At 42.0% G+C, this 19,433-nt stretch overlaps 1 protein-coding gene across 1 annotated transcript; it reads right to left on the minus strand.

Annotated features, from left to right (window-relative positions):
* Positions 1-1,581: 1,581 nt before the first annotated feature.
* On the minus strand, positions 1,582-17,217 carry pde1a (phosphodiesterase 1A, calmodulin-dependent). Its single transcript, XM_088011983.1, has 14 exons — positions 16,744-17,217; positions 16,482-16,664; positions 13,455-13,521; positions 11,425-11,541; positions 10,946-11,086; positions 10,640-10,740; positions 10,306-10,431; positions 9,466-9,567; positions 7,793-7,913; positions 6,613-6,694; positions 6,388-6,508; positions 4,689-4,873; positions 3,945-4,139; positions 1,582-3,859 (listed from the first exon to the last, which is right to left on the minus strand). Exons 1-14 carry the CDS (start codon positions 16,833-16,835, stop codon positions 3,813-3,815), a joined length of 1,680 nt encoding a protein of 559 aa, XP_087868109.1. The 5' UTR covers positions 16,836-17,217; the 3' UTR covers positions 1,582-3,812.
* Between the last annotated feature and the right edge of the window lie 2,216 nt (positions 17,218-19,433).

A 19,433-nucleotide genomic window follows, 5' to 3' on the forward strand; every position in this document is an offset into this window, starting at 1 on the left:
ACGGAAAATCAACAGGTTCCCACATTTTTTCCCCGATAATGCGTAACTGTAAGTTTATTGCAAATTTTCCACAAAAAAATCCATTGTGTTTAACTGACTACTAACACCTGTAGGTGGCAGTATGTTGTACTTTTGCCACACCGCTGCCTCAGCCTTATTTGACATCAAGTTAATTTGTCCATCATCGACACCAACGATTAACAAACTCACAAGCGCCATACATAAACGCAAATATTGCTAAATTCCTTGAAACTATTTCTTCACTAGTTCCACAAAACTAGTTAATTGCAAAAACAAAACAAAAAAACAAACAAAAATCATGAAGGGACTGAGCAATATGAGGAGATGTTTAATTTTAAGAAGTACTTCTAATATTCAGAGACAGGTATTTATTATTATTTTAACAGTTTATAATGGGTTTTATCAATACATTCTGGCATGACCTGCCCTTTAAGAACATTTATTATCTTGATCTGACACCAAAACAAAAATGAGTTTGACACCCTTACATTAACGCATCTGTCATACAGTATGTAAGTGTTTACAGTGATTAAGGAAGAAAGGTTATGTCTCATCTTTGGGAATATTTAGTTCCATTTTTTATTTTAATTTTTTTGAAATGCCTACGATGCAATCTCAAAGATGGCAGAAGGTCACCATAAATGTAGAAAAAAAAGATCGGAGAAGCAGAGTTTAGGATGTTTAATACAATAAATGACTGTACAGCAGACACACACACACTCTCTCTCTCTCTCTCTCTCTTTGTGTCTCGCTCGGCCTCCCATCCCAACATACTGTAACACAAAGAGCCAAGGAAACACAACGACCACAGCAAACATCGCATGAACAAACACAGTGATCTACAGAGTCTTCACTTGGCTTAGCGCTGGCTCTCTGGCCATTCATGTGGAAACCAACAATGACCTCATCGCCGTGGTAATACTGCGGCGCTACCGTCATTTCTCACAGTCAGCAGCTGCAGCGGTAACACAGAGAAGAGAAACTGCCCAGACGACGAGCTGCTGTTTTAAAGGAGTAGTCTGGTTATTTTCAGATGACTGAGTCACCGTTATCGATCCGTCTCCATGCGGAGGGCTCGTCTCTACGGTTTATACAAGCATGGCACAGATCATAATATTATGCTATGGACACATTGTCCTAAAGAACAAGAAGACATTCCGTGCTGCAGAAAACATCTCATGAAGAAGACAACGCAGTAAAATCCAGACCACCTCGCTGTTGCTGCTCTGCTCCCCACCTGGACTCACAGCAATCTGTGTTGCCAGAGTCAAGCGTTACTTTGACAGCACAAAGCGCTTAGTGTCATCCCAGGAAGAACTAACGGTGCTGGGTCTCTAACCAGAGAGACGCAAGATAAGAACCTAGGGCTGGATGGATTCTATTGAATTCAAGATGGTGTCAAACAGCCACCTTTATTTTTATGAGTTGTTAAAATAAATGAAAGTCTGAAGCATCGCCTAAATTGTTCAGCTCTTACATTCCTCTTCTTCGTTTAAGGCAGTTGTCATGGATCAATGGACGAAGGACTCAAACTGAGGCTCACAATCAGACAGACCAGTATCCGATGACAGAGAAGTTTTTATTTGACTGAGACAAAGACAGATGCAGAAAGTCCATAAATAAAAAATATAAAGAACATCTGAATGAGAGACAATTTAAAATAAAGGAACACAGGAGGAAACCATGGATATGAGAAGAAAGGACAGAGTAACGCCCGTGTACTCTGGATAATAAAGTAGGAAGGCAAGGGTTAAGTGAAAGCAGGGCCGCGTGTGAAGGGTAGCAGAAATTAAACAACATCTTAGGACATGAAACACAAAACAAAAACTGAGATGTGTCATCTGGAAAAGCTGCTGAGCTCAAGATCAACTGGACTTTTAAAGGTCGCGAATGAAAATCCCACAAAGGTCACTGAGATGACGTGAAACGGACAAAAGCAATAAATAAAATTCCTTGAAAATGAACCACTGAAAATCAGACGTTTCTTCTCAATCGTGTTTCAGCAGAATCGTTTCAAAAAGCCGACCAGTGAAACATGCCTGGTCAAAAATGATGGTACCTGCAACCTCACATTTTTGCTGCTCAACTTTTTAAGGTAACGACTGCAATCAATCTCTGCAAGCGTCAGTGAGGCTTCTGCACCCGTCCACAGGGATTCTGCCCCATTCCAGGGCAAACTGTCTGAGGTTTGAAGGGCGTCTTCTCCCGATGGCGTAATTCAGCTCCTAGACGTCCTATTGAATGTAGAAGGACAATCAGAACAGTCCAATGTTTTGCTCCCAGCCATTCTTGGGGGTTTTCAGCTGTGTTTTGTGTCACTATTGTGTTGGAAGACACTAGGCAGCGTATTTCTCTCCAGAACGCTCCCTTGAGATTTAATTTTATTCTGCACAGATTTCAGAGGAAGCAAAGCAAAGCAGCCCCAGAACATAACCCAGCCTCCTCTATGTTTGACAGCAGACTGTGCTCTTTTCTAGCTCTGCTTAATTTTTGTGTGACTGAACAAACAGCCGATATGTCCTGTGAAAAAGCTCAAATTTTGTCTCATCTGTCCAATGGACATTCTCCTAGAAGCTTTATCAATATGACAAAAACGTCTCCACTTGTAATGTTATTCACATTTTGTTAATCTATTGAGATGGAGAACGCAGAGGAGTTGAAAAGCAGGCTACACGGATGCTGAGCAGGACCAAAGAGCGAATGAGGAAGTTAAAACTACGTCTATCGATCACAATACACAGCTATTAAACCTCAGACTTCACCGCGTCGGACCGTGCTGCCATAAAGACCTTTAAAGAGGAGCGGCAAAAGCAAAGGAGGTGGATTAGTGGAGCTTTTTAACAAGCAATGGAGACATGCAGGATATGTTATTGTGAAATATCATCTCTGCTGCCTGGAAGTTGAACTGTTAGCATCTTAGCATAGCATCGCTGTCATGAGCCTGTCGTACAGCCACAGCCTTCAGTCGGAGGCCTCTTCTGATTGGCTGCAAGACTTGATTTGATTCAATTTGATCCCTCCTGCCACATGGATGATATGAGTTACAATATTTTTATTTTTAATTGAATTAGAGGACCAAAATTCCTACACGATATTGAAATGGAAATTGGGTAAAGTGGTGGCGAACGTTGGCAGACGCCGAGGCCTGAAGAGTAAGTAAAAGTAATTTAAGGAGTTTAAAAGCCTGTTTGCGTCAGCATACTTACATCGACTTCGTTTACTTTGATTCGACGAGCATCTCAACACACCAAGGTCTTCCGTCGCAGACGCGGAGGTGTGACTGGGTGAATGCGACATACCTGAGAATGTGAAGTTGGAGCAGAGAGCAGAGCAGCAGCGACGCCTCACTCCCATCACGGATCACTGACGGCGCCCAAACAAAACCACACGCCCGCCGATGTCACCGCCACGGCTGCTTCTTAACAGCTTCGTGTTTCATTCATCCTGATAAACGACGTTTTGTCTGCGGTAATCGTGAACGGGGATTCGCCAACCATCACACACTCTTTGGTTTTTCCAGACAATTTACCTCTGAGCCTGACAGAAAATGAACCAGGAAGCTGCTAAGAAGCCATGATCTGATGGGGGGGGATGGTCACTCCAAAGTATGATTTATCCACATTCACTTGTAAACAGATAATCTGGAGGTCCTCTGGGGGCCACCGAGGGGCCACTGAGTCAGCTTCTTTACACAGAAGAGTCTAAACCCTAGTGGTTACTGCAACCGAGCTGCCTGTTGCCATGGTGATCTGCCAAAGTCAGATTAATAGAGGACTTGTAGTTTCGGATCATCAGGCGTTTTCAGGCACTTTGTCATCCCCCTCTTCCTCCTCTGCCCCTGCAGAAAGTTAGCGCGGTAGTGTGTGAGTTTTCATCCACATCTGGAGTTAAAAAAGCTTTTTTCTGTCACGTCGTCTTCATACCGTTCCAGGTCAGGTGATCCGCGGCCGTGTGGTCAGGTGATTCATCATCGCACTTTTCAGCTGGAGCGCAATCGTCCGAGTTCGGCGCCGGATCTGTGGCGCCGTGGCCGGGCGAGGCCTGGGACGGGACGTCTGAGCCGATGTCTTCACCTTCGTCTCTCGCCTCGGTCTCCTCTTTCTCCTTCTTGGCCAGCTCTGCTCCGGGAGTAAAGACACAATCAACGAGGTCAACGAGAAGCGTTCTAAAAGCTAAAAGTCAGAACTCTGCAGGTTCAGAATAACCCTGGGCTGCCATGAAATGATGACCGGAGCAGAAACTGCTTGTATCTTCAATTACACCAGGCAGCAGCGCTGATGAATGAAATGCAGCCCATCGGTCAGCAGTGATTTCTGAATCTGTAAGGAAGCCTGGTACAGCTTATGACACCAACTTAAAATATTTAACAATGCTTGGATATTTTTTTTAATTCTTAACAGTGGTATTCGACAAGTGGATTTGGTTGCTACAGTAACTGTGGGAGGGGCCTAAGAGGACATCTGAGTGGTCCAAATGTCCATGAAATGTCCTGGCTAAAAAGAACTTCAGTTCTGTTCGTGTCTAGAGTAAAATGTTTTGTTTTTTTCTAAATCTAACAAGATAAATTGTGTTTTTTTGTTCCCTTAACAATCATTAAACAAACAACATTGTGTAGTTTTCCATCAGTTTTTAGGCCAAAACAAGTGTTTGTTCTCGCGCCTGCTTACCGTGCACAGACAGCTCCTTCCATCGATCCTTGTTGCTGGCGATGACGCTGGAGAGGTGGTGCCTCAGAGCTGGCAGGTCAATGGCCGTCAGGGAAAAGTTCATCTGTCCGTCGTCGGTGTTTCCATGGCGATTACTGCTGTGTCTCTGCACCGACTCCACAGTGACTGAACCGCTTCCTGTTAGGCTGAATGAAAGCAGCGTCGTGCAGAGCATAAGTGAGGTACCGATAAATTGTTCGCATCCACCAAGAGCATTCGGGGAACATCGACACAGAGGAAATCTTACAAGCAGCTTTCATGTGCATGTTGAGATGCATGACTGACAGTCGACTGGATTGATGATTAAGAATATCACTGGTCGTACTGATGCCTTGAAACCAACCGTGAGAATTACGAGGGCTACTTCTGATCCTGCAAAACTTTATTTTCATAAAGCTGCACGGCAAAAACACAAAATCTTACCAAGTATTTTTATCACTTGAAATAAATCAAAACTAACTTACAAGCAACTTCTCAGTAAGAGATAGGAGATTTTTAATAATTCCTATATTTGTTAAATTACTTATTTGGTTTTTGAGTAAATAATGATGAAAAAGTACCAGCTCCATCGGCAGATTACATCACCTATAACAAGACCTTTTCCTCATACACTGAAATAATCTGCCAATGCAGCTAGTACCGTTTCATCAATATTAAGGAATTATTTTCTCAAGACCCAAATTTCAAACATTTTATGCTTCAGAGAGATCATTTTTAAAGATTTGAGACTAATAAAAATGATAGATATGATTTAATGAGACTCATATAATCATATTACACACTAATGTTACCCATGCGTCTTGTGCACCATCCTATTTAGCGAATAATAAAAGGGAGAAGCTGCTGGCACAGTGTTTAGAGTTAAGTAATTGGATTTCCTGTGGAACAAAAGACTTCCTAATTCTGTCCGTTGAACTTCTCAGCGACTGAACGTTTCCCTCTGCTTGGTGAATGTGCTGAGTCAGAGTGGTTCTCCGAGCCGTTTCCTCATGCTCCTTTGAAGATTTCTTCTCCATACCAGCCACAGAGACAGTCTGTCCAGTCCTCCACTGCTCCCTTCTTAATGGTTCATGCTCTCCTAGTTCTTGCTAATCAGTCAACCCAAACCTCTTACAGATTGAAACCACGGTAACTCCTCCAGACTCCTCCAATCCAAAAATCAGCGTCTATTTTTTGAGGTGTTTATCAGCAGGAGGTCAGACTAGAATCAATCCTCACATCCCACTACCAGTTCTCTGTACTTTATCTCAGGTCCATCCTTGTTACGTAACAAAGTAGCATTGTCCAAAAACGTTTCACTTACTGTCATGATCCATTGTTTGTAACTAAAGTTGGATGTGTGGAAGGAAGAAGGTGTGCCTAAAGTACATTGCCCTGAGGTGCACCAGTGGAGCTGACCGCAGTCTCAGAGAAGCCGTGTGGTCTCTTGGTGAGGTAATCTGTTTTCCCTCATCTTCCAGACCTTTACTCTGGAGCTGGACGGTACTGAGACCAGCAGAAACCAGAGCATGTGACCCCAGCAGCACCAATCCCCTGCTCTATGCAGTCGGTTCATAATCACCTTCTCATTAAAAACATAATCAGTGCAGTTTACTGCTTTCTGCTGTTACAATTCCCCGTTGTTCATCATAAGTAATGGCACTGAAAACGGTGTCACTACCTGGACCTTCTGTTTCCACTCTCTTTGGCCTTCCTGTCTTCTTCTATCAGCGGTCCGATCACCTTCTCTGTTGTGTCAACCAGGACAGTGAAAGTGGGCTCCACGATAAAGTCTATGAAACCTACAACCAGAGAGGCAGATGAATGAGTGAATGCATTAGCATTAGCATTAGCATTTCTTTATAAATGTGATAAACCGAAGCACGGAGCAGGATCAGGTTGGTACCTATCTGTGACTGGGCGATCATGGTGGCTTTGCGGTCACAGAGGGGAGAGAAAGGAAGACCAAGTTCCACCTCTTTATCTCCCTAAAGAAGAAACAAAATATGAAAGTTGAGGAGTTTTTTTTTTAGGTTTTTTCCTTTTTTTTTTACACTCTCAAATCCGGTCTGTGTGCTTTTTGAATCAATTTCAAACCAACCTTGACAAACGATGCAAACAAAACATAAGCAGGCAGCTTTTGAACCTCCTGTCTCTAACGGTGTGTCCACACCAAACGCGTTGGGTGCATTAAAAACGCATCCAACCCTTCATAGTTTGATGCGTGTGCACTTTGAATGCAGATGCTGGACATTTAACTCTACACCTGGCGCTTCGCACGTCTGGTTTACATTCAAAGTCTATGTGGAGGCGCGTCGAGAGCGTATTGAGGGTGCGTTAGACGCTCTAGCCGTTGTTTTCCGTTGCCAGTCTATTTGTAAGACACGTTAGACGTGCCTGATGCGTTAAACCCTCCAAGCGCTTCAAATTACACCACAACGGGGCCTCAACGCATCTCCACATAGACTTTGAATGTAAACCAGACGCGCCCGATGTGTTTGGTATGAACGCACCAAAGGAGGCAAAATCAGTTGCTGCCTCCTTTCCAACACACTAAGCTATGAGTTCTTAAGAGTTCATTTCTGACTTTGTTTTAGATCTGACAACAGAAATGGAAAAATAAAAACATCTGAGTGACGAGGTTTATCAAGATTTTTTGTAACATTGTCCTTGTTAAAATACAGATACACAGATGAAGATAAGATGGCTGGAACTAAATCGCATATTCTGCATGATGATGTAATTGAAATGCAAACTTAAGAAATAACTTCAAAGTTGGTAGATGGTTTTTAGGTTTTCAAACTTAATCTGGAGAAAATATGATGGTACTGATGTGAGTTTAGCATAAAAATACTGGCTCAGTGTTTAGAGGTAAGTAATTGGATTGCCTGCGAAACAAAAGACCTCCTAAATCTGCCCGTTCAAGCTCAGCCACTCAGGGTTTCCCCCTGTGTATTATAAGCCTGGCGGGCTGCCAGGATTTACATGCCCTCAGGACTAAGCTCGTTCAATTTGTGCTTAGTCCTGGGGACTGAGAGAACTTGGCAGCTCAGGTTTCAGGAGAAGCAAGACATCAAACTGTGCACCTGTCTGAAGAACTCTTCCATCAGGCTGTGAGTCCAGTGGTAGTGCAGCGGCCAGGCTTTGGCAGGATGACTGATGTCTGCTGCGTGAAGCATCAGAGATAAAACCTTCACTTTGTCTATGCTGGAGACAGACAAACAACAAAGATTTAGTAGCAGCGTAAAAGGCACAAACTATTCCAGAAATAGCTTTGTTATTCCTGAACCACAGCTCAGTCTAAAAAGAGACTGCCAGCCGTATGCTAGGTAAAAGCTGCCGGGTGTTTTCTTTTGTATTGTCAGTGCTGTTTACAGAGAGTACAGTCAGCCTCAGAAACACAGGCAGAATCAGCATGCTGACAGGCTGATGACAGCGTCTTCCCCCAAAATCCCATCCAAGTGGGGGGAGCGTGAGGTGAAGAGCGTGACAGCCGCCTCCCTCCGCACCTTCTGCAGCACTGACAAACAGAGAGAGAGAGGCAGGAGCCGGACCGGTCGGACTCAGCGCTAATCCTGTGAAACTCTCTCTCTGAGCAGAGCCCCTACAGGGACATACTGGCCAATCTGGTCCTGGTCCAGCAGCCTGCAGGACCTTATGTTGGGCCGTTGCACCAAACTCCCACTGTTGATCTAGTCGTGTCCGTCAGATGGACCAGCCTCACACGTCTTCCAGGAAGCGGCGTTCACGACGGAGGATCTAAATTTGGAAGCTTGACTGCTGATGAATCTGAATTGGGTCCTAAAGGAAAAGTATTTTCTGTCCACGCAGGAGGAAAACTGTGGACCTTTTCTAAAAGCTCTGTCATGATCCGTGTTTTTTCTGTAGTTATTTTGGGATTTTCTGTGTTTAGTCCTGTTTCCCAGTCTCTGTGTTGTCCTCTCAGCCCTCGATTGTTCCCAGGTGTGTCTCGTTCCCTTGATTACCCCGTGTGTATTTAAGTCCACCTGTTGTCTTTGTCTCTTGTCGGTCCTCGTCAAATGTATGTCTTATGTCAGTTGTTGTCTACTGCGTGCTTGCCAGTTGAACTGGAAGCTTATAGTCCTGGTTAGCTTAGCTCTCGTTATTCAGTCTTCAGTTGCTACTGGTAATTAGCTGCATGCTAACCTCTCTGCCTTGCTGCCTGTCATCCTGGACTGAGCTTTTGTTCATCAATAAATCACCATTTTCATCTACATCCTGGGTCTACCTGCGTCTCTTCTCTCCACCGCAAACCCCACTTCCTGACAAGCTCGTTTCAAAGCCGTTGTGCAGTATTCACAACTAGCCCCACACATTTCAGGCTGTTTCAAGAAGCGTCAACACATGAAATGGCAAACTTTTTGCTGAAACTGTCATGCAGACCCAGTCACTGGTATAAAAGCATTATAAGGTTTTTTGTTTAACCCTTATGACCTAAGTTTCAAATATTGGATATTTTTGCTTACACAGTTTCAAAAGTATAGTTTGCAACTATCAGCAACACATCAGTTAAATGGTGCTAATAAATACTTTATACTCGCAACTTTTACTATGTTTCATATGCGACCACATAGAAGTGGGGGAGCTAGAGACCTAGAGCACCCCCTTGTGGCTGATTGATGAAAAATGTTCAAAATATGATGCAAAATATTAAGAATTTTTATATGTGTCTATAACTACAGTTTAACATGAGGATTCTTTAAAAAAAAAAAAAGATAATGTCTGGTGACGTACTGACCCGTTTGTCTGTGTCAGGCCGTTCCTCATGGTCTTGATCTGCTGGAAGTGGCAGGACATGTCTGTGGACATCACCATCTCTATCACCAGAGCCCTCAGCTCCCTGCCGGAAAATCAACACAATGAATCCCTACAGATCAGTTTGAGACAGACATATTCTCTGGAAGAGCTTGAATGTCATTTTCATCAGTTTTTGGTTGGTCGACATAATCTTTGGAGAAAAAAAAAAAAAGCTTCTGATTCCCAAACATGGGCCCTGTTTGCGTCTGGCCACCACAAAAAGCATCAAAGTGCAGGTAAAGCCGTGAAGGTACAGCAGAAACAGTGACCACGACTTCAAATGTGAAATTCTATTTTAAGCGTTGCACACATCTCCGTAAGCGTCTGAAGCAACCACCTCTGCCGTGGACGACTTTGGAAAACACAAAGAACAGCAAACACAACATGAGAGAAACGGCTGCCACACAGCGATTCGCTCTTGATGATGTTCATGTCTAAACTGGTGAAATCTGGTTTGAAATATGTCAGGAAGTCTGTATTAGAGTTTAGGCAGACGACCGTCTACAGTCGTGTTGCTGTGACTTGTTTACAACTCACAACGGACCAAACTCAATCAAATGGCTTCTCTCTCTTTGAGGACCAATAAAATTTGTTTTGCTGTTCAAAACTAGAAAGTGTCTGAGCTTCAGCAGACATGCAGAATAACTGAGCGGCAAGATGACGCAGCATATGTGCCTACTGGATGTTTTAGTTTGTGTTAAAATGAACTGGTGCACGTCTGCTGGTCAGGCTGGAGGCTGGGAGGATGCGGGAACGTTCATCATTAAGACGCGGAGCGAACCTCCAGTCTTCTTTGTTCAGGTTGACCAGGATGTTCATGTCCTCCTCGGCCATCAGCTTGTAGGCGGCGCTGACGTGATGGTTCTCCAGCACCGACCTGTCATTGTACAGGATGGCGACCTCCGACCTGACGGATGGATAAAAACTGTTCAGATTTCACAGACCCTAAATGCAACACGCTTGTCTAATTGGCTCCAGCTTCAGAGGCCGTTACCAAGAGACGACACATGATTCCTAGTCGATGAACTTCTAGTTTCTTTTTTTCGATCTTAAAGGTTTGTGTTCCAACACACACAACCGACGATCCTTTCCACTGTTGTTGCCGGGTGTGTTACCTGGTGTGGATGTGGAAGTTGTTTGTAGTTCCCGTGTGTTCAAAGTCATGGATCGCCGCAGCAAAAACCATGGCAAGGATCTCCAGCTCGCTTAGCCAGTGCTACACACACACACACAATGAGTGTGTTAATGTGAAAGCTTTCTGTTCACAAGCCCTATGAGTAATGAGCAGTAAAGCCATTTTTGTTTGAACTAATGTATGTTTTATTCTTCAAACCCTAAGAAGCTCAGAGTCTTTAAACTGGTTGCTTTATGCAGAATCATGAGCAAAAGGCAACATCAATGTGTGTGTGAGTGTGTGTTACCATCAGTCCGGTGTGTAGCATCAGGAAGTGGGCGGTCTGCGTGACGTCGGCGGCGTGGATCAGGTTGTGGTAGGGGTTCCTGTGTTTGCTGTAGCCGTTCTCCAGAGCCTCAACAAACTGCACCAGGGCCTGCACAGGGATCTGAGCACAGGACTCCGGCTAGTACCGTTAGCATGAGCAACGCGCTGCTAACCCCGAGCCAATCCTCAAAGCTAATAGAGATAATAGGAATGCGTCTGATTTTGAGCTGTTTTAAAGATCGATCATCCATCCAATGTTCCTGTCAAAGTTTCCAAATCTCTGTAGAAGCATCTGCCAAGCAGTGACATTTTGTATTTATGCTCTGAGTCTGTATGGGTTGTTTTTACCTACAACATGATCCATATTCTTTGACCAATAATTTAGTAAAATGAATTGTGTGCTGCCACGTTCCTCTAATGTCAGAATCCACCCGAGTAGCCAGATCAAAATGCGTGTACCCTGAACCTGTTGATGAGGTCATAGCGGGTCAGCAGGTCATACACCAGGAATTTGAGGGCGTGTTCTCCAGTGGCCTCGTGGAAGGCGAAAACGTCAAAGGACCACTGATCCACCTCCTGGAAAAACAAAGTGAACAGAACCGTTAAAAAAAAAAACGTCTAAATGACAGAAAGCCGCAAAATAAAGCCGAGCTCTTTCAGTGTAATACCACCGTTCGTCACTAGGGGGCAGTACGCTATGTTTCTTCAGAAGAGGTAAAGCAGCAATTAAATTAATGAGTGCAATTATTCATTAACTCACAATTATATTTGAAGTTGGTCCCCTCATGATTCATGAGTTTCAGGTCTCCAGAATAGCGAAGGAGAGTAATTAGAGAGATAATTGAATATTCTTTTCTTTTCTTTTCTTTTTTTTAAGTTTGCACAGGAAGCCCTGAAGAAGGAACATATATCAGGAAACACGCCGCTCACCACATCTACATGATCTAATTCTACCAGCTCTTCCACATCTGTTATTTCTGTTTTTAATCAGACCGGTTTTCAGACTCTTCTGCTGCTTTGGTCTAACAAACCTCCTCCTTGCACACTTTGTTCTTTTTCGTAGTGATGTTATTTCCCTTTCATTCTTCTTGTTCTTTTTGTAAATGATGCTTTTTCTTAACGTCTTTACACATCCTCCTTTCTTCAGTTGTTTTTTCTACTATTTTTTTTCAGCAGAAGTGTATCCATACCCCTTGATGTTTACCACATTTTTTTCATGTTACAAATTTCAATATGTTTTACTGGGATTTTATGGATTTTTACAAGTAAAACATCTCAAGAGATTGAAAATGCCCATTAAAAACTGCACACAATTTCACATTTGCGGTGTTTTCATTAAATAAGAAAAGCAAATTAAAATCACACATGAATACGTTTCTCCACGCGACACGTCATTTAAAACCAAGCCGCGCCTTGGATCATGTGACTCGTGTGATGCAAAAAAAAAAAAAAAAAAAAAGTGTTTCCAGTTTTGCGAAAGAAACAAATTTTGATGTGGACAAAAAAAAAAAAAAAAAGACACCTCATCCTAACAGCAAAACTTTTTATTGACAAGCGTCTGGGGAATTGGTAAAACATAAATCTAACATAAATCTAACAGAAATAAAGTATAAATAAACTCTAAATCCCTGAATGATGTCCAGCTTCGCTCTGGGCTCCTCTGCTCCTGCACGTTAGTTAACTTCCGCTTCCAGATCACTCTAATCGTGACCTTTGGGAATCTGTACCAGTGTTTAATTGCTCGACGTGCTTCTCCTCCCGTTCGTTACAAGTTTTGAACGAGGTTTTCGAGGTTAGAAGAGAGGCTTTGATGTGACCGTTTTAGTTCATTGTATCACAGTAAAGGGAGACAAATATGTCGGCTAGTCACTTTTTTAGATTTCCATGAAAAGCACCGTTTTGCTCTTCGTCTTTTGTTGGTTTTGTAGCAAATATCAAGGGATAGGAATACTTTTTTCAAAGTTTTTTTTTTTTAAGGTTTTGTTGGCTCTAGTGGCCTTTATTTGAAAGTAGTTTGACAAGAAGGGGGGTTATGAGAGAGGGAAGACATGCGGCAAATGTCACCAGGCCGGGAATCAAGCCTATGACCACCGGCATGAGGACTAAGGCCTCAATGCATGGGTTGTGCTTTGCCCCTGTGCCACCACAGCACCCCACTTTTTTCAAAGTTTAATAAGTAAGGTCTTTTGTTTTATGTCTTCAATTATATTTTCTTCATTCTTTCTCTTTCTTCTCACATTTCCTCCTGTGACTTCTAGTTCCTGTTTTCCCTCTTCTGCATCAGTTCCCTAAACGCCTCATTTCTTTTTCTTCGTCTCTAATTTACCCCATCCCTTTTTTGCATTGGCTCTCTGCACTAAATGGAACCGATTTCCTGCTTGTCACTTTAACTTTTCCCCTCTTCCACCTGAACAAAGGATCAATACAAGAAACGTCTACATCCTGGAACAGGGTATTTACCTTTTTCTTTTCTTTTTTTTTTTTTTTACCTTGAGAGCTGTCAGAGCTGTGGGAGGGTAGGTCAGCCCAGCCATGTTAGAAGTCCGTCTGTACATCCTGTTGACACACACACACACACACACACACACACACACACACACACACACACACACACACACACACACACACACACACACACACACACAGATAAAAATATCACACACCAATCTCACACTTATAAATATGGGCAGTGGCATGCATATAAACACCTCTCACACAGACCCCCTCCCGACACCCTCCTCCACAGTTTGAGACCAGGATGGATTGTTTGTTGCCACGGCAACCCTGCTCCAAACACATGCACGCGAACACACACACACACACACACACACACACAGATGCCGGGCAAACAAGCGCTGCCTGGCTGCAGCAGATATTTTTTGATTTCATGCGTCATTAAGCTGCAGCAGATGAACTGATACTGCGTTCTTCCACTGCGACTCATTTACAACTTAATGATATCGGAGCTCATAAGTTTCCCTGTGTGCCGTTCGCCTGTAGCGCGCGCGCTAACGTCATTACGCTTCATGTTCGACCTCTTAATCACATCTGCTGTCAGCCCGGATGCTCGCCTATGTTTGCTTTGAAGGAAATCTATGGCTGCTGCTCCCTCTGCGTTTTGCCGGCGCTCCAGATTTCTGATCAACGTGGAAATGACTGAACATTTGGAAGTGTAATTTTGTCTGAAAGGGTGCAATTTACCTTCTACATTTACATCAAACCTGTCCTTTTTTTCTTTTAAATGCATGTATTTCAACTTTTGACAACTCCTAGAAGTTGTTTTTGTTCTACTAAAGACGACAAGCTGACCCTGGATGAAAACTTTCTCAGGGTGAACCACAGGAACTCTAATTACGAGCTCTTATGCCCCGTAAACCTTTTCACATTTTGTCACGTTACAGCCATCAACTCCGGCGTATCTTGTTGTGCTGGCAGATCATCACTAAGCAGCGCATGTTTGTGAGGCGAGAGGAAAAGGTTTTCTCGTTTAATTTCTTGCAAATACAAGAAAACATGCAAACAATGTATTCAGCCCTTTTAAATCTGACATATACAGTTTCCCACAAGTCCTGCACAAATTTCTCAAAGATGGGGGGAGGACGAAAAGAAAAGAAATCATTTTTAAATCACATATTTAAATTATTTTTATAAATGTTTTTCAATCATTATTGTAAGAAATCAGTTAAAATAACTTATTGAAGATGGAGATGTATGGTAGAAATTGCTTTTATTGTTCCATAGAGGGAAAACGCAGGAACACCAGGAAATGCTGCAGATCATTTTCAATGCACCGTTTCCTGTGTGAAACATGGTGATGGCAGCATCATGCTGTGGGACTGCTGCTCTCTAACACAAACAGGGAAGTCTGAGCTGAAGGGCTGACACCTGAAGCTAATGAAGGGAATCAAAGTTTAAAGTGGATCTGAAAGTTATTGACTAAAAGCTACTGCATACATTTCAGAGTGTCGTTTGTAAAAGAGGATTACAAAACCAGCATCATTTTCCTTCCACTTCACATTTACCAACAATTTGTTGTCTCAGTCAGTCATATAAAATACCAGTGAAACATACTGAGGTGTGTCGCTGCAATGTGACAAAATGCAACAAAGTTCCTGGGGCGCATGAAGAATATTTGTTACCGTAACTTATAAAAAAATGAAAACAAAAAGGAAAAGCTCATCTGGCATCGCCCTGTTGTTTTCTGAAGTGTTGCTTTAATGTGTTAGCATCTCTAGTTATTTCTTACCCCAAGATTTTTCACAGTTTCACATGTCTGTTTCTCACTTTCACAATTTCTCATGTTTTTATATCCCATGTATGCATAAGATTACAGATCTATTTAGTGTCTTTGACGCTAGCTATATTTTTAAATATGATATTGAAAACCAAACTGAAGTAACTTTCATTAGAGAACTTGATGTCTTAGGAACTTGTTGAAGTAAGCAGCTTAGTTGTGGTAACAAACGTAGAACTAAACAATGACGATGATGTTTAGCACAATGTTATTATTATTAGTATTATTACTTCATTTCCTGTCAGAAGCAAACTTCTTGATTGAATGAAATTATGCTAATCTAAAACTACAAGAGGTTTGATTAATTTTTGGCTCAACTGTTAGTGTTTTTCCAAGATGCTTTTTCCTTTATATCAACATGTGTTGCTACACTAAAACGAATGGAGGTCAAACTACAGAGAAATAAAAAGAATATTGTGTACCTTGGGATAGAGAGCAGAGTGTACAGCGTTCAGCTGTGTCTAGACAGGGTATAATACTTTTTTATAACCTAAATGTCTCAGTTTTTGTATTTTTTTTCCCCTTTCAGAGGCTACAGCATGCTGTCGGTGTTCCTTTGAGTTTCGAGCATCCAGCATGCCGACGTGAGTAAATCTTCATCAGTGAAGTCGGGGCAGCATGAGATTAACTCCTGCTATTTTGGGTCACTGATGTGATATGTGTTGAGTTGCAGTTTTCTGATTATGTATGGAGAATGAGAGCTTCGGTTTTCATGTAGCAGAATTTTATGCCGAAAGCCTAAGGTCATCTCAAAGGATTGTTATCCTTTGGCATTACTTCTGTGTGTTTGCGCTTGTTAGATTTTTAAATCCATGTCCGGGATCTTTTGTAATAAAAACCAAAGAATATGAACAGTCTGTTATAAATCTCATTATGCAGCTTCTGTGCAGAGTGGTGAATGAACCTAATGGGTAAATTGCTCTTATATCACATTTACATGTAAAATGTAAGTGAAATGAAGCATGATGAGAGTCATATTATGAGTAATCACTATAAAATGGACTTCAATATTTAAGTGCTCATTTAATGTCTTTGTCAGACTGCTATAGAGAAGAAAAACAAGAACAAAGATTTCATTGGTGGATTAAAATGTATGAGAACAATCCAACCCATCTGTGACAATAACTCTAATGACTTTAGGCTTTTTTAACCCCACATTTCTAAAGGTTTCACAAAACAAACTTAACAGAATTTCATAGAAAAGTCAGACGTCTACGTTTACCTCTCCACAAAGATTCCGGCTTGCACCGCGTGAACGATGCTCCTGAACCTCGGCTTCTCCTCGGGACGCCGCTTAGCCACGCCCATCTTCCTGCTGAAAGTGCACGCCAGCCAATCGCGCACTTCGCTCGGCACGGACTCCGCCTGCAGGTCACTGAGCTCGTCTTCCGTGTCCAGCAGGCGCCTGCAGAAAAGGGATGGGATCTGTGACGCATCGTGCGCACTTGCGCATCCGTCTGACCGTCTGCTCCGCGCAGACTCACCTGGTCTCGTCCGTGTAAACGGCGTCCAACATGGCCGCAGCCAGCTCCAGGTTCCTGCGGAGCTCCTGCAGGTCCACGACGCCCCGGTCCATCTGCTCCAGGGCCGCCTTCAGCCTGGACAACAACAGGAGAGGAACATCATGATGCAGGTTGTTAAATACTCACTATGGTACCAGAAAACAATGTTCGTGACTCGGTGTGTTAAATATTGGGTTTGAACTGAGAACGGACCATTTTATAGAAATAAAATACATTCTTTCAAAGAAAAGTCTTTATAATCCTCACGTCAGGGAATGAATGTATATGAACATAAGACAAAATGTTAGGGTTAAAAAAATAGATGAGGCATAATTTATGGTTTGTCTTTGATGCATTAATACATATCACACCTTTAAACACATACATTGTTTGTTGCTGCATAGCAAAGCTTGTGTATTTTGTGTGAATCTTGGACTGAAGTCAATAAAAGTATTCATAGCTCCTGAAAATGTTCATATTTCGTCACATTTCAGAAACAAATTTTCAATGCATTTCCTTGAAATTTCCTGTAATTAACATAAGTTACACGACTAACACAACATTCTACATACTGCATGAGTGGAAAATGTTTTTGTTTTAATTTAAAAAATTCGAGGCAATCATTAACAAAAACCTGTGAAAATTTACCAAACGCTTGACACTGAGTGGAGGATCACCTTCCATCAGGTGAAACTCATCCCAAATATGGAATCAGAGCAACAACTGAAGCTATTCTGTTAACAAAAACGGACTAAATAATGTAATTAATCCTCCCTCATGGTCTCAATGCTCTGCAGACGAGCCATCGTTTGATCCAGGTGTGTTGAACGAGGGGGAAACTAAAACATGCAGGATATCAGACCTGGAGGACCTATTCTGGACACGCCTGCTCTAAATGTACAAAGCTGGTAGAGACCAAGCCCTAAAGACCTGCGGTAGGAATCACAGCAGGTGGTTCTATAAAGTGTTGAGGATGGAGCGTAGACTTTTATTTGTAAAAGAAAAATGTAAAAACCATAGAGCCTCCACTTCAGTGATACCCTTCTTTTGTTAACCCGTCACATCTGGCTAAATGTTATAAAATCTGTTCATCTTTTGCACTAAAGACATTAGATTGCATGTTACATATGGAGATTGGGAATAACTTCATATAAATGTAAAAATGTGCCTCATTGTTTCATCCCACACCTCCCAGTGACATTTTGAAGCTTGTTCCATCAAAGTGTTCCTGCCTCTTTAGATGTATTTTTACTCCTCTCAGTTGTTTATTCTTTGGGTTATTTTCAGCACTTTGGAGTTATTGTTGTCAGCTTGAATTGTTTTGTACTTTTACAGCAGCTAACTTATCTCAGCAAAGGCACTGGTTCTAAAATCAGACACGTTCACGATTTGCAGATTTGAGAGACAAACTGTGTCGGTGAAGACTGGAGGTTTGATCTGAGGTTTCTCTGTGGTTTCCTCCATGCATTTCTCCTTTGTGAGATGATTAGAGCGTTTTCTTAAATAAAATGCATAAACAGACAGGATCCTTTCGACAGCACATTCTCCGAGTCCAGAGTAATCTTTATTGAACTGGTTCTGGTTCTCTGATGCAGTGTTTCTCACTAAAAATAAAGCTGTTTTTTTTTTGTTTTTTGTTTTTTATAAAATGGGATTTAAAGCTATGTTTACATTTACAAGGTCATTTACATATAAAAACATGTTTCTGCCAACAAGCGTCCGGCTTGCTGTACTATAGCTGCTTTCTTTGGGAATATCTTGTTTGATTCAGGCAAATGAGACACATAAGATCCTTCTGATGGCTCCACCATGTTGTTTTAAAGGGGCAGTACTTGGTGTTTTCCAGCCACATAGTTACATTTCATAGTACAGTAAAGTAAATGTTACCTTCAGTTGTTATAAACATGCTGTTATGTCTCAAATATGACTTAAAGAAATTTGACTTCTAACACTTTGAAATTGTGACTCTGTCCCTTTAAGAAGCTCCTCCTCCTTCTGAAACTCCGCCTTCAGGGAGTCATCACAACATGGCTCCTCTATTAACCCTTTAACAAGGTTTTTACCAGCGTTGCTCTGAGCAGTAACTCCTATAATGAGCTGAGCAGATATTCAGCTCCACCAGGTGTTTGCTAATTGCTGCTGGCTAGTCTGAAGGAGCGGAAAAGTCACGGGAGAAACATGTTCAGTGAAGCTCAAAAGCTTGGAAACTGCAGCTCCGAGGAGAAACTTCATGTTCAAAGGCGAGACACCAACTTTGGGGTTGGGGTGAGGGTGGAGGTAAAAAAAATAATATTTTCAGAATCATCGTGATTCAATTTAATTTCCATTTGGGACAAATTGAATTTGAACGATTAGATTAGTTTGAAGCTCCTTATGCAACATATAATTGTTATACAATTAAAATGTGAATGTTCTGTTAAGTAAATAAATGTAACAATAAATGTCCCATTAAATAATTGACTATGCCCTCTAAATAATGAAATTAAATAAAATGTAAGCTGAAAAAAAATCTATTCATTTAAAAAATTATATGTCTTTGTTATTTATTTATTTATTAAATAAGTAAATATAGAGTGAAATATTTATACATATTTGATGGCAGTCGGCAGCCAATGGGGGGTCAGCACTCTGGCCCTGTTGTTTTTGGGGCGTAAACGTTTAAGTTGCCCTGC

The sequence above is a fragment of the Poecilia mexicana genome, unplaced genomic scaffold (genome assembly GCF_051168715.1).
Source record: "Poecilia mexicana isolate PSO_F unplaced genomic scaffold, ASM5116871v1 scaffold_2, whole genome shotgun sequence".
In the NCBI taxonomy this organism is placed as follows: Eukaryota; Metazoa; Chordata; class Actinopteri; order Cyprinodontiformes; family Poeciliidae; genus Poecilia; species Poecilia mexicana.